Source organism: Saccoglossus kowalevskii, chromosome 13, assembly GCF_978046115.1.
Source record: "Saccoglossus kowalevskii chromosome 13, keSacKowa6.1, whole genome shotgun sequence".
NCBI classification, from domain to species: domain Eukaryota; kingdom Metazoa; phylum Hemichordata; class Enteropneusta; family Harrimaniidae; genus Saccoglossus; species Saccoglossus kowalevskii.
Window position 1 is genome coordinate 21,098,972 of NC_140653.1, and position 14,136 is coordinate 21,113,107.

The 14,136-nt window shown below is 38.1% G+C and overlaps 1 protein-coding gene across 1 annotated transcript; it reads right to left on the minus strand.

Annotated features, from left to right (window-relative positions):
• Positions 1-1,589: 1,589 nt before the first annotated feature.
• On the minus strand, positions 1,590-4,287 carry LOC100378554 (tubulin alpha chain). Its single transcript, XM_002731462.4, has 3 exons — positions 4,158-4,287; positions 3,022-3,244; positions 1,590-2,831 (listed from the first exon to the last, which is right to left on the minus strand). Exons 1-3 carry the CDS (start codon positions 4,158-4,160, stop codon positions 1,702-1,704), a joined length of 1,356 nt encoding a protein of 451 aa, XP_002731508.1. The 5' UTR covers positions 4,161-4,287; the 3' UTR covers positions 1,590-1,701.
• Positions 4,288-14,136: the final 9,849 nt, after the last annotated feature.

A 14,136-nucleotide genomic window follows, 5' to 3' on the forward strand; every position in this document is an offset into this window, starting at 1 on the left:
CGGTGGGAATCGGGTGTAAATTTGAGTATGGTGGTGAAGTGTTCCTACGTCGTCAATAAAACTGACGTAATGCGCAGACAAGCATGCGCAATGCGGAGATGCCATTATTGATACTATTACGAATCTAATCAAAACGCATGTGTCACGCACATGTCATCGTGACATCATCGTACTATGTTACTGACAGGAAGATGTCGATGTATGTTTCAGCCAACAATGTGAATGTAATTCAGCTGTGAAATTATGATTTGTACGGGATTATTGCGATAATTCATGAATTCAAAAAAACGAACGAGTCATTAACCGTGCAACTCACCTTAATTAATAATGTACAAGTTATGATAATACATCCTCGAATTAGTTAAATGATCCCTGGAAGATCGTCATTCAGTGACCTTGGTCGTTTTTGACCAGCATTGGTGATGCAATCGCGAAAACTGTAAAAATCGAGATCTAAAAGTACTACAGAGCTCAATAAAAATAACAGGGGAAGGTATTTGATGGTCTATAGTACGCACCAGAACAAAAAGAATGAAAGTATGGCGTTGTTCACTGTTGCTGTGTGATATAAAATATACATGCGTTCCGGTTAATAAAACATACTAAGGCAACGTTATCACAACAGAAAGCGATTTAGTGATGATTCGTGTTCGATTTTTTTTATGTCAGGCACGCTCGTGCTGGCCTTGTATCAACGGCAGAGTGACTGTCGGTCTATACTGCGTCAATAACGCTTGTTGGATTAGCCCCCCCCTCCTAGGGACATGTTTTCAAATATTCTTTCCATTAATAAATAAAACACAATTAATTCTTTGTAGGTTACGAATGATCATGTTATTTCCACTTTTTGACTCATGAATACCAAGACCACAAGTACCGGTACGTGAAATCGATGCGATATCGGGGAAATGTCGGTGCTGTGACGTCATGGGTCCACATAAGTGTGCCAACACGGCAAAATATAGACGATTTCGGAGTTTTTTGATGATTTCCTATATTCATTACATTCATTCATGATCTTTATAATAAATCTAAGGAACATAGAGTTGAAATCCGACCTGCTTTTGCTTTTGATTGTCCATCGTTTTATACGTAATAAGTATATCACTCCAAGAATTTCATAAATATGCGCCGCGGCGTAGATGTTTGACATGCGAGTGGGGTGGGGGACTAGTAGGGGTACAACTAAATGTTGATCACTAGATGGATTCATGAACCGAAAACATGTCACAAATTCGCTCATTTACATCTGGTATAGCATACAATTTGTGTCTTGTAATTGCTTATTTGTATTTAGTTCAAAGTTACAGTAAACACATCTCCCACATAATGAACTGCTGTGGTCTACTATCACCTCACAACCTCGCCAAACACAGACTGTTCTTAATTTTACCTCTCACAAACGTTTGTCGCATTTCACCAAAAAATGGTTAATATTAGCACTCAATTTATTTGAAAATTGCGTCTTGTTTTACTCAATTTTGACGGGAACAAATATGGCGGTCAAAGGGTAATACATGTCTTTTCTATAGCAACTTGAACACACGTACACATACATATACACATATATATTTGTTAGTTCAATGTAATCGATTATAATGATCATTTTTTATTGTTAATTTAATATTTTATGGGTGCTACTGCACTTTTGATGAAATATAAGAGCTTTAAAATTCCTCAAACGCTATCACGGTCATCGCCTCAATACTCCTCTCCCTCGTCTTCGGCGTCATCATCAATGGAATCATGCCCAACTTCTTCATAATCTTTTTCCAAAGCTGCCAGATCTTCACGAGCTTCAGCGAATTCACCTTCCTCCATACCTTCACCGACATACCAGTGAACGAAGGCACGCTTGGCGTACATCAAATCGAATTTGTGGTCGAGACGAGCCCAGGCTTCTGCGATAGATGTGGTGTTGCTCAGCATGCAGACGGCACGTTGTACTTTAGCCAAGTCGCCACCTGGTACAACAGTAGGCGCTTGGTAATTTATGCCGACTTTGAAACCAGTGGGACACCAGTCGACGAACTGGATGCTCCGTTTGGTTTTTATAGAAGCTATAGCCACGTTGACTTCTTTTGGAACAACGTCCCCCCTGAAGAGCAGACAGCAGGCCATGTATTTACCATGACGTGGATCGCATTTCACCATCTGATTGGCTGGTTCGAAGCAGGCGTTGGTGATGTCAGAGACAGTCATCTGCTCGTGGTAGGCTTTCTCCGCAGAAATGACTGGGGCATAGGTAGCCAACGGGAAATGGATACGTGGATATGGTACCAGATTGGTCTGAAACTCAGTCAAGTCGACGTTGAGGGCACCATCAAATCGCAGAGACGCGGTGATGGAGGAGACGATTTGACCAATCAATCGATTTAGATTGGTATAGGTTGGACGTTCGATGTCTAGTTTTCTACAGCAAATGTCGTAGATGGCCTCGTTGTCGACCATAAATGCACAGTCGGAGTGCTCTAAGGTAGTGTGGGTTGTCAGAATGGAATTGTATGGTTCGACGACAGCGGTGGCGATCTGTGGGGCCGGGTAGATGGCAAACTCCAGCTTGGACTTCTTACCATAGTCGACAGACAGACGCTCCATCAACAACGAAGTAAAACCAGAACCAGTGCCACCACCAAAACTGTGGAAGATGAGAAATCCTTGCAGACCGGTACACTGGTCAGATAATTTACGAACTCTGTCCAATACCAGGTCAATGATTTCTTTCCCAATGGTGTAGTGGCCACGTGCGTAGTTGTTGGCGGCATCTTCTTTACCAGTGATCAGTTGTTCTGGGTGGAATAATTCACGGTAGGTCCCCATCCGTACTTCATCTGCAGATACAAGAATGATTATTCATTATCATAAATTCAATTGGACTGTGGAGAGTGTGACCTGGTGAAATTACGGTAAGAGCTTAGGAAGAATGAGTGGGTTGTGGGAGGGCACTTCATATAGTCAATACGTAAATATGTGCTTGGTTTCTGGTTTTCTAAAAAAATCACAACAATTTACAAATCATACCTATGACCGTTGGTTCCAGATCAACAAACACAGCACGTGGTACATGTTTGCCAGCTCCAGTCTCACTGAAGAAAGTATTGAAGGAATCATCACCGCCTCCAATGGTCTTATCACTTGGCATCTGACCATCAGGAGAAATACCATGTTCTAGACAGTACAGCTCCCAACATGCATTTCCCATTTGCACACCGGCCTGTCCTACATGGATTGATATACATTCACGCTGTGGACAAAACAACAGTCATTACGTCAAATATCACGTGACTGTATTTACCCAATTAAACAGGCGAGGGTTTCCACCCAGTGCGGATACGGAGAAAAAGAGTGGTTTACACAATACCTGTGCCAAAAATATGAAATTCGAGGCGCATGAATAATTTATTATCATTTTAGATATTCAACATTTTATTCCAACGACTAGTATCCGACTGGTTATGCGAAGAACTACAGCCGAGCGACCCGGACTACTGACTTGTACAATATTTATAGTGAACATACCCGTATATTTTTTTTCTGTGTACAATTATGCAAAATAGTTCGAATTATGCAAATTAGTTTCTAATAATAGACGTTGCATATCAGATGCGTAGATATGGTGGGAAATAGACACAAATGTTAAATATTATTATAATATTACCAGAGAAATATAATCATAGCTATGATAGAAACGTTGTAGAATATGTTAGTATACTAGTATATGCTTTACAGTTACGTGAAAAATAAAAACAATTCATTAATTCGAATAATAAGAGTGAACGTATAAACAAATAAATAAATAAACACTGTAAGCTATTTATGTTCCAAATACTAGGTGTAGGAATAATTACAGCCATTTACGAACAAACCATGATCGCAGTAATATAAACAGTACAATGTCCCATCTCTGCAACACGTTGTTTTAATACTGTATTGTCGTACATTAATAATCGTACACACAAATATAGTTGACAGCATTGGTTTCTACTAGACTATTACAACATTATATCACTTCAATATTAAAATTATTTCCTTTGTTATCGATTTCAATATTTCATTTAGTATTCGTCGAGATATTTCCGCCATAAAAATGACCACAATAATATTATTTTAAATCGAATCTTAATTAACTCTCTTCACTAACATTAATGACAACCTACCATGTTGGATTCCTTTGTACTTGACGTAACGTTCAAAGTATAAATATACCGTCGAATACGGATTGTAGTGCCTCACGGGGTGACGTTGCGGAGTCGGCTGTGAGTTGAATACTGAAATATTCACCGGGCCTTGCCTATTTATACGAGTGGTAGCGACAAACACGAGTAAACAACGTTGCGTATATTTATTGCTTCTGTTAAAAATATACAGGTAGGTTGATGCGACCTAGAGGGCACTAACGTAGTGGTAGCAATACGGACGAAGGCATATCTTGCATACAGTCTTTTTTGGTGTTTTTTTCAATAAAATAAAATATCATGGGAGTGTAAATGACGAAAGCTTGGTTACTCTCCCATGATAATAATTTATTGAAAAAATAGACTGTATGCAAGTCTGGTGAAAGTAAGAAAGAATGTGCATACTAGAATTAGAATAGATCAGTAATAAAATACTCGCCATAAAACTACAACAAGGTATCCTATATATGTCCGCACATATATGTATATATATATATATATATATATATATATATATATATATATATATATATATATATATATATATATATATATATATATATATATATATATATATATATATATATATATATATGTACATACATTTGTACATATATTTGTACATACATTTTGAAATGCATCCATTTCCTCGTGTTGTGCTCGTCGGTACCCCTCTCCCAAAACTACGTGCGGATATAGAGGCTTTTCTGCTCTAGTTTGATGACCAATATTATATTACTGATATATTCTCCTAGTACAATTCATCGCCTTTCTGGGCCTTTTCTGGAGTTAACTTGAACTTTCCTCTTCTTGTATTTTCGTTCATTTAAATGCACTAAATGTATATGGGTGATATCAATACACCAACAGTTTTGTTCTATAAAAAATGATCTCACGCATGCGCAATCGCGACAACTGAGAAAGGCATGGAATTGTCACGATTCGTGACGTTGTTGTCAAAATATGGAAATCAACAAAATGAATGTTTGAATCTTGAAAGCAGCTTGAAACTCAATTGAAGGTATCGCTTACGTATTATCATAAATATAAAAAGTGATGATTTGTCCCGATATCCTTTGTATCAATGGCTGGGACTTGCTTATTATTATACCAATGGTCTGGTTTTCTATGTATCACTAGCGTCAAAGCGCAGCTAAATATATATATTCCTCTTGGTATATCCTTTTTTGGAAGAAATCATTGTTTTTCGATTATACCTGGGCAGCTGAGAAACGACACTGCTCTATTGGAATCAGGAATTCGAAGAAGATTCTAACTCAATGTTTCCAAATAAATGTAACCAAGATCCTAAAAACTTTTATTTTTCTCGGTGTTTGTTTTACTAATACGGATAACATTATTTTGATAGAACATTCAAGTGAACTACCGTTTAAGTTCAAGTTTATATTTTTTGATCACCTCCTTGCTTGTGTTTGAATAATTTCATTTCGTGTATGAGTAACAAGTCGAAATTAATAATAAATCAAGTCATCAAATCGATACTCATAGCGGAAATTGCATATATAAACTTTCATTTTATCATTTTAAAGTGGTCCCTTATACCCGCTGGCGTATTGTTTGGATGCCTTCACGGTAATTGCTATGCACTGTATTTACTGCGATGTGTTCAGCTCGAAATGTCTTGAATGTGAACTGCGTTTTAATTTACATCGGTCGAATTGATAAAATAAATCATTAACACCGATATTCTAAAAAAGAAACCGAGTAACGTACTGTTGATTATATAATACTATTTTGCATATTTTTTCAATTTTGAGTTTTGAAATGTCCCTACCCGGTGATGTTTTTTTTTGCTTTTTTTTTGCAACCAGTATTGAACACGTACTGTGTAACTATGACAACAAAGGAGGTGAGGTGGTGTCCAAATCGTCTGAAATATCATATGACAACAATGTAACAAACAGTAGCACCACTATTCTCCAGAATCTAAGACTTATCACGTGATGAATTCGTTGAATATTATTTTTTTCCGAAATATTGTCCCGGATGAATTTATTTTGTGCAGTCCAGTGAGACGTAATTAGTATTTCCAACTGCCTTATGCATACTACCCTTTTCGGCTACTTCTGTCAAACCAGCGGTTGCCATGGTAATCTCCCGTTGTTCTTGTGTATGACTCATAGCCGATTACGTCATCAAGTGAAGGTAAGAATATTAAGATTATTGCGCCAGATGGTTCATTTGTCTTCTGGCATAACAGTTGATTTCATCTTCTCCATCTTTTGTGACGTAATCCTTTTTATTATTTGAGCGAAATCCTTCAATTTCTGCAAATGTGTATTCGATATTGTCACCACGTGCGAAACGACATAGCACTCAATATTTGAAATTACATTACATTACACTACATATATTCACATTTATTTACATAAATACAATCTCTGCTGAAAAGTGTGAGCATTTTAAAGACTTATACGTGTAATTAAAATACAAATTAAATATCAACACATTTAACTCGCTAATAACATTGATTATTTTAACAATAGCATGACCAGTAAAAATGCTAAACTGAGTGAATAAGTTCAAAGTAAAAATCTCCATCCTAGGCAGTCTACACGTTGCGAATAAGGATTCGGTTGTTAGCAGACGCGTCACGTGATCGGCGCAATTACCGCCACACGCGACTGTGATAAGTATATTTATACAGAAACTCAGTCGAGTAATAGAAATATTTCTAGTCCAAGAGTACAACGACAAAACTGAAGCTGTCATTGGTCAAGGAGTGTCAGTTGTATAAAGATTTGTCTACATTAAAATTTTTCCTACTCGATTTAATTGACATTGCTGTAATTGTATTCCGCCCTCACCGACAGCTATTTTACGCCCAACACACGTTGACTGGATAATTTGGAAACTCGCCATCTATACGATTTATTGAAAGCTGTTTACTGATTCATACAATGGGTTGGCAAGAGAATTTTACGATTTAAAAAAATGTAGATTCAAAAAAATACAATGGATTTATACTTTTCAATTGTCAGTACAAATTAGTACACACAGACGTAGAGAAGATGATGTTTTGAACGGATTTCAGTCGATCGGGTTGGCATGGCAACTTACTATACCCCTGAGAGAGCAGCACGAGGCGAGAATGTAAGGGAAGGATTATTTATCATTATTATTTATTATTTATCGCAAATCTGTAAATCGTTTGGCTTTATAAATCATATATGATACAAAATAATTGTTTGTATGCTATTTTGTTGAAAATTTTCCTTTTTAATAACTAATCAATCATTTTATCAATCACTAATCATTTTCTATGTCTAAGAAATTTTAATTGTTTAAATCATATATACAACTGTGTCTTTATACCTTAGACGATCTTTCTCTCCTGGTGACCTGGTATCATTGTCTTGAGGGAAGAATGGAGCAAAGGATCCTCGTAATCTCCGTCTCCACACAAGCTAGTCGTTTGTTTTTCACATAAAAAACAATCTGTTTTCAAATTGATAACCTCTTATCAATCATCATTTTTCAAATTTGCAATGTCTCATCGATCAGTTTTCAAATGGGTAACCCATTACAGGTCAGTTTTCAAATGGGCAACCCATTACCAGCCAGTTTTCAAATTGGTAACTCAAAGCCGGTCAGTTTTCAAATTGGTAACCCCTTATCGAACATGATTTTTCGAATTGGTAGTCTCTTATCGACCAGTTGGTAATCCAAAGCCGATCAGTTTTCAAATGGGTAATTCAAAGTAGGCCAGTTTTCAAATTGGTGACCTATTACCGGTCAGTTTTCAAATTGTAACCCTCTATCGAACATGATCTTTCAAATTGACAGTCTCTCATTGACCAGTTGGTAATCCAAAGCCGATCAGTTTTCATATGGGTAATTCAAAGTAGGCCAGTTTTCAAATTGGTAACCCATTACTGGTCAGTTTTAAAGACGAGTAATTCAATATCAAACATTTTTAAAATGAGCAAAGAATAATTGTTGAGTTTTCAAAATTGTCACCCTTAGCTATTGGTTTTCAAATATGTAATCCCCTGCCGATAAGTTTTTTAATGAGTAATGCCCAGTTTTAAAATGAGTGACCCTTTGTTGATCAGCTTTTCAATTAGAAACCCTCTTTAACAATCAGTTTTCGAATGGGAACCCCCTATACCAAACAGTTTTCAGATAGGAAACTCCTTACCAATCAGTTTTCAATTGGGAACCCCCTCTCCAATCATTTTTTCAGATGGCAAACCCCTTACCAATCAGTACGAATCGTATGGTGTCTGGGAAGTAAGCACTAATCGTACAGTGTCTGTGTAGGTGAACACGAATCGTACAGTGTCTGTGTAGATAAACACGAATCGTATAGTGTATGTGTAGGTAAACACGAACAGTACAGTGTCTGTGTAGGTAAACACGAATCGTACAGTGTCTGTGTAGGTAAACACGAATCGTACAGTGTCTGTGTAGGTAAACACGAATCGTACAGTGTCTGTGTAGGTAAACACGAATCGTACAGTGTCTGTGTAGGTAAACACGAATCGTACAGTGTCTGTGTAGGTAAACACGAATCGTACAGTATCTTTGTAGGTAAACACGAATAGTACTGTGTCTGTGTAGGTAAACACGAATCGTACAGTATCTTTGTAGGTAAACACGAATCGTACAGTGTATGTGTAGGTAAACACGAATCGTACAGTGTCTGTGTAGGTAAACACGAATCGTACAGTGTCTGTGTAGGTAAACACGAATAGTACAGTGTCTGTGTAGGTAAACACGAATCGTACAGTATCTTTGTAGGTAAACACGAATCGTACAGTGTATGTGTAGGTAAACACGAATCGTACAGTGTCTGTGTAGGTAAACACGACTCGTAGAGTATTTTTGTAGGTAAACACGAATCGTACAGTGTATGTGTAGGTAAACACGAATCGTACAGTGTATGTATAGGTAAACACGAATCGTACATTGTCTGTGTAGGTAAACACGAATCGTACAGTGTATGTGTAGGTAAACACGAATCGTAGAGTATCTTTGTAGATAAACACGAATCGTACATTGTCTGTGTAGGTAAACACGAATCGTAGAGTATCTTTCTAGGTGAACACGAATCGTACAGTGTCTGTGTAGGTAAACACGAATCGTACAGTGTATGTGTAGGTAAACACGAATCGTACAGTGTATGTATAGGTAAACACGAATCGTACATTGTCTGTGTAGGTAAACACGAATCATACAGTGTATGTGTAGGTAAACACGAATCGTAGAGTATCTTTGTAGGTAAACACGAATCGTACATTGTCTGTGTAGGTAAACACGAATCGTAGAGTATCTTTCTAGGTGAACACGAATCGTACAGTGTCTGTGTAGGTAAACACGAATCGTACAGTGTATGTGTAGGTAAACACGAATCGTACAGTGTCTGTGCAGGTAAACACGAATAGTACAGTGTCTGTGTAGGTAAACACGAATAGTACAGTGTCTGTGTAGGTAAACACAAATCGTACAGTATCTTTGTAGGTAAACACGAATCGTACAGTGTATGCGTAGGTAAACACGAATCGTACAGTGTCTGTGTAGGTAAACACGAATCGTACAGCTTCTGTGTAGGTAAACACGAATAGTACAGTGTCTGTGTAGGTAAACACAAATCGTACAGTATCTTTGTAGGTAAACACGAATCGTACAATGTTTGTGTAGGTAAACACAAATCGTACAGTGTCTGTGTAGGTAAACACGAATCGTAGAGTATCTTTGTAGGTAAACACGAATCGTACAGTGTATGTGTAGGTAAACACGAATCGTACATTGTCTATGTAGGTAAACACGAATAGTACAGTGTCTGTGTAGGTAAACACGAATCGTACAGTATCTTTGTAGGTAAACACGAATCGTACAGTGTATGTGTAGGTAAACACGAATTGTACAGTGTCTGTGTAGGTAAACACGAATCGTACAGTGTATGTGTAGGTAAACACGAATAGTACAGGGTCTGTATAGGTAATCACAAATCGTACAGTATCTTTGTAGGTAAACACGAATCGTACAGTGTCTGTGTAGGTAAACACGAATCGTAGAGTATCTTTGTAGGTAAACACGAATCGTACAGTGTATGTGTAGGTAAACACGAATCGTACATTGTCTGTGTAGGTAAACACGAATCGTACAGTGTATGTGTAGGTAAACACGAATCGTAGAGTATCTTTGTAGGTAAACACGAATCGTACATTGTCTGTGTAGGTAAACACGAATCGTAGAGTATCGTTGTAGGTGAACACGAATCATACAGTGTCTGTGTAGGTAAACACGAATCGTACAGTGTCTGTGTAGGTAAACACGAATCGTATAGTGTATGTGTAGGTAAATACGAATAGTACAGTGTCTGTGTAGGTAAACACGAATTGTACAGTGTCTGTGTAGGTAAACACGAATCACACAGTGTCTGTGTAGGTAAACACGAATCGTAGAGTGTCTGTGTAGATAAACACGAATCGTACAGTGTATGTGTAGGTAAACACGAATCGTACAGTGTCTGTGTAGGTAAACACGAATCGTACAGTATCTTTGTAGGTAAACACGAATCGTACAGTGTATGTGTAGGTAAACACGAATCGTACAGTGTCTGTGTAGGTAAACACGAATAGTACAGTGTCTGTGTAGGTAAACACGAATCGTACAGTATCTTTGTAGGTAAACACGAATCGTACAGTGTCTGTGTAGATAAACACGAATCGTACGGTGTCTGTGTAGGTAAACACGAATAGTACAGTGTCTGTGTAGGTAAACACGAATCGTACAGTATCTTTGTAGGTAAACACGAATCGTACAGTGTCTGTGTAGGTAAACACGAATCGTACAGTGTCTGTGTAGGTAAACACGAATCGTACAGTGTATGTGTAGGTAAACACGAATAGTACAGTGTATGTGTAGGTAAACACGAATCGCACTGTGTATGTGTAGGTAAACACGAATTGCACAGTGTCTGTGTAGGTAAACACGAATCGTACAGTGTCTGTGTAGGTAAACACGAATCGTACAGTGTATGTGTAGGTAAACACGAATTGTACAGTGTCTGTGTAGGTAAACACGAATCGTACATTGTATGTGTAGGTAAACACGAATCGTAGAGTATCTTTGTAGGTAAACACGAATCGTACAGTGTATGTGTAGGTAAACACGAATCGTACAGTGTATGTGTAGGTAAACACGAATCGTACAGTGTCTGTGTAGGTAAACACGAATCGTACAGTGTATGTGTAGGTAAACACGAATCGTACAGTGTATGCATAGGTAAACACGAATCGTACAGTGTCTGAGTAGATAAACACGAATCGTACATTGTATGTGTAGGTAAACACGAATCGTAGAGTATCTTTGTAGGTAAACACAAATCGTACATTGTCTGTGTAGGTAAACACCAATCGTAGAGTATCTTTGTAGGTGAACACGAATCGTACAGTGTCTGTGTAGGTAAACACGAATCGTACAGTGTATGTGTAGGTAAACACGAATCGTACAGTATCTTTGTAGGTAAACACGAATCGTACAGTGTATGTGTAGGTAAACACGAATTGTACAGTGTCTGTGTAGGTAAACACGAATCGTACATTGTATGTGTAGGTAAACACGAATCGTAGAGTATCTTTGTAGGTAAACACGAATCGTACAGTGTATGTGTAGGTAAACACGAATCGTACAGTGTATGTGTAGGTAAACACGAATCGTACAGTGTCTGTGTAGGTAAACACGAATCGTACAGTGTATGTGTAGGTAAACACGAATCGTACAGTGTATGCGTAGGTAAACACGAATCGTACAGTGTCTGTGTAGATAAACACGAATCGTACACTGTATGTGTAGGTAAACACGAATCGTAGAGTATCTTTGTAGGTAAACACGAATCGTACATTGTCTGTGTAGGTAAACACCAATCGTAGAGTATCTTTGTAGGTGAACACGAATCGTACAGTGTCTGTGTAGGTAAACACGAATCGTACAGTGTATGTGTAGGTAAACACGAATCGTACAGTATCTTTGTAGGTAAACACGAATCGTACAGTATATGTGTAGGTAAACACGAATCGTACAGTGTCTGTGTAGGTAAACACGAATCGTACATTGTCTGTGTAGGTAAACACGAATCGTACAGTATCTTTGTAGGTAAACACGAATTGTACAGTGTATGTGTAGGTAAACACGAATCGTACAGTGTCTGTGTAGGTAAACACGAATCGTACAGTGTATGTGTAGGTAAACACGAATCGTACAGTGTCTGTGTAGGTAAACACGAATCATACAGTGTCTGTGTAGGTAAACACGAATCGTAGAGTGTCTGTGTAGATAAACACGAATCGTACAGTGTATGTGTAGGTAAACACGAATCGTACAGTGTCTGTGTAGGTAAACACGAATCGAACAGTATCTTTGTAGGTAAACACGAATCGTACAGTGTATGTGTAGGTAAACACGAATCGTACAGTGTCTGTGTAGGTAAACACGAATAGTACAGTGTCTGTGTAGGTAAACACGAATCGTACAGTATCTTTGTAGGTAAACGCGAATCGTACAGTGTATGTGTAGGTAAACACGAATCGTACAGTGTCTGTGTAGGTAAACACGAATCGTACAGTATCTTTGTAGGTAAACACGAATCGTACAGTGTATGTGTAGGTAAACACGAATCGTACAGTGTCTGTGTAGGTAAACACGAATAGTACAGTGTCTGTGTAGGTAAACACGAATCGTACAGTATCTTTGTAGGTAAACACGAATCGTACAGTGTCTGTGTAGGTAAACACGAATCATACAGTGTCTGTGTAGGTAAACACGAATCGTAGAGTGTCTGTGTAGATAAACACGAATCGTACAGTGTCTGTGTAGGTAAACACGAATAGTACAGTGTCTGTGTAGGTAAACACGAATCGTACAGTATCTTTGTAGGTAAACACGAATCGTACAGTGTCTGTGTAGGTAAACACGAATCGTACAGTGTCTGTGTAGGTAAACACGAATCGTACAGTGTATGTGTAGGTAAACACGAATAGTACAGTGTATGTGTAGGTAAACACGAATCGCACTGTGTATGTGTAGGTAAACACGAATTGCACAGTGTCTGTGTAGGTAAACACGAATCGTACAGTGTCTGTGTAGGTAAACACGAATCGTACAGTGTATGTGTAGGTAAACACGAATTGTACAGTGTCTGTGTAGGTAAACACGAATCGTATATTGTATGTGTAGGTAAACACGAATCGTAGAGCATCTTTGTAGGTAAACACGAATCGTACAGTGTATGTGTAGGTAAACACGAATCGTACAGTGTATGTGTAGGTAAACACGAATCGTACAGTGTCTGTGTAGGTAAACACGAATCGTACAGTGTATGTGTAGGTAAACACGAATCGTACAGTGTATGCGTAGGTAAACACGAATCGTACAGTGTCTGTGTAGATAAACACGAATCGTACATTGTATGTGTAGGTAAACACGAATCGTAGAGTATCTTTGTAGGTAAACACGAATCGTACATTGTCTGTGTAGGTAAACACCAATCGTAGAGTATCTTTGTAGGTGAACACGAATCGTACAGTGTATGTGTAGGTAAACACGAATCGTACAGTATCTTTGTAGGAAAACAGGAATCGTACAGTGTATGTGTAGGTAAACACGAATCGTACAGTGTCTGTGTAGGTAAACACGAATCGTACATTGTCTGTGTAGGTAAACACGAATCGTACAGTATCTTTGTAGGTAAACACGAATTGTACAGTGTATGTGTAGGTAAACACGAATCGTACAGTGTCTGTGTAGGTAAACACGAATCGTACAGTGTATGTGTAGGTAAACACGAATCGTAAAGTGTCTGTGTAGGTAAACACGAATCATACAGTGTCTGTGTAGGTAAACACGAATCGTAGAGTGTCTGTGTAGATAAACACGAATCGTACAGTGTATGTGTAGGTAAACACGAATCGTACAGTGTCTGTGTAGGTAAACA

Excerpts from the sequence above, each read along its gene's own strand:
- LOC100378554 (XM_002731462.4), bottom strand. Across the intron at positions 2,832-3,021 it reads TCTGGAACCAACGGTCATAG|ATGAAGTACGGATGGGGACC; the intron begins GTATGATTTGTA and ends TTGTATCTGCAG.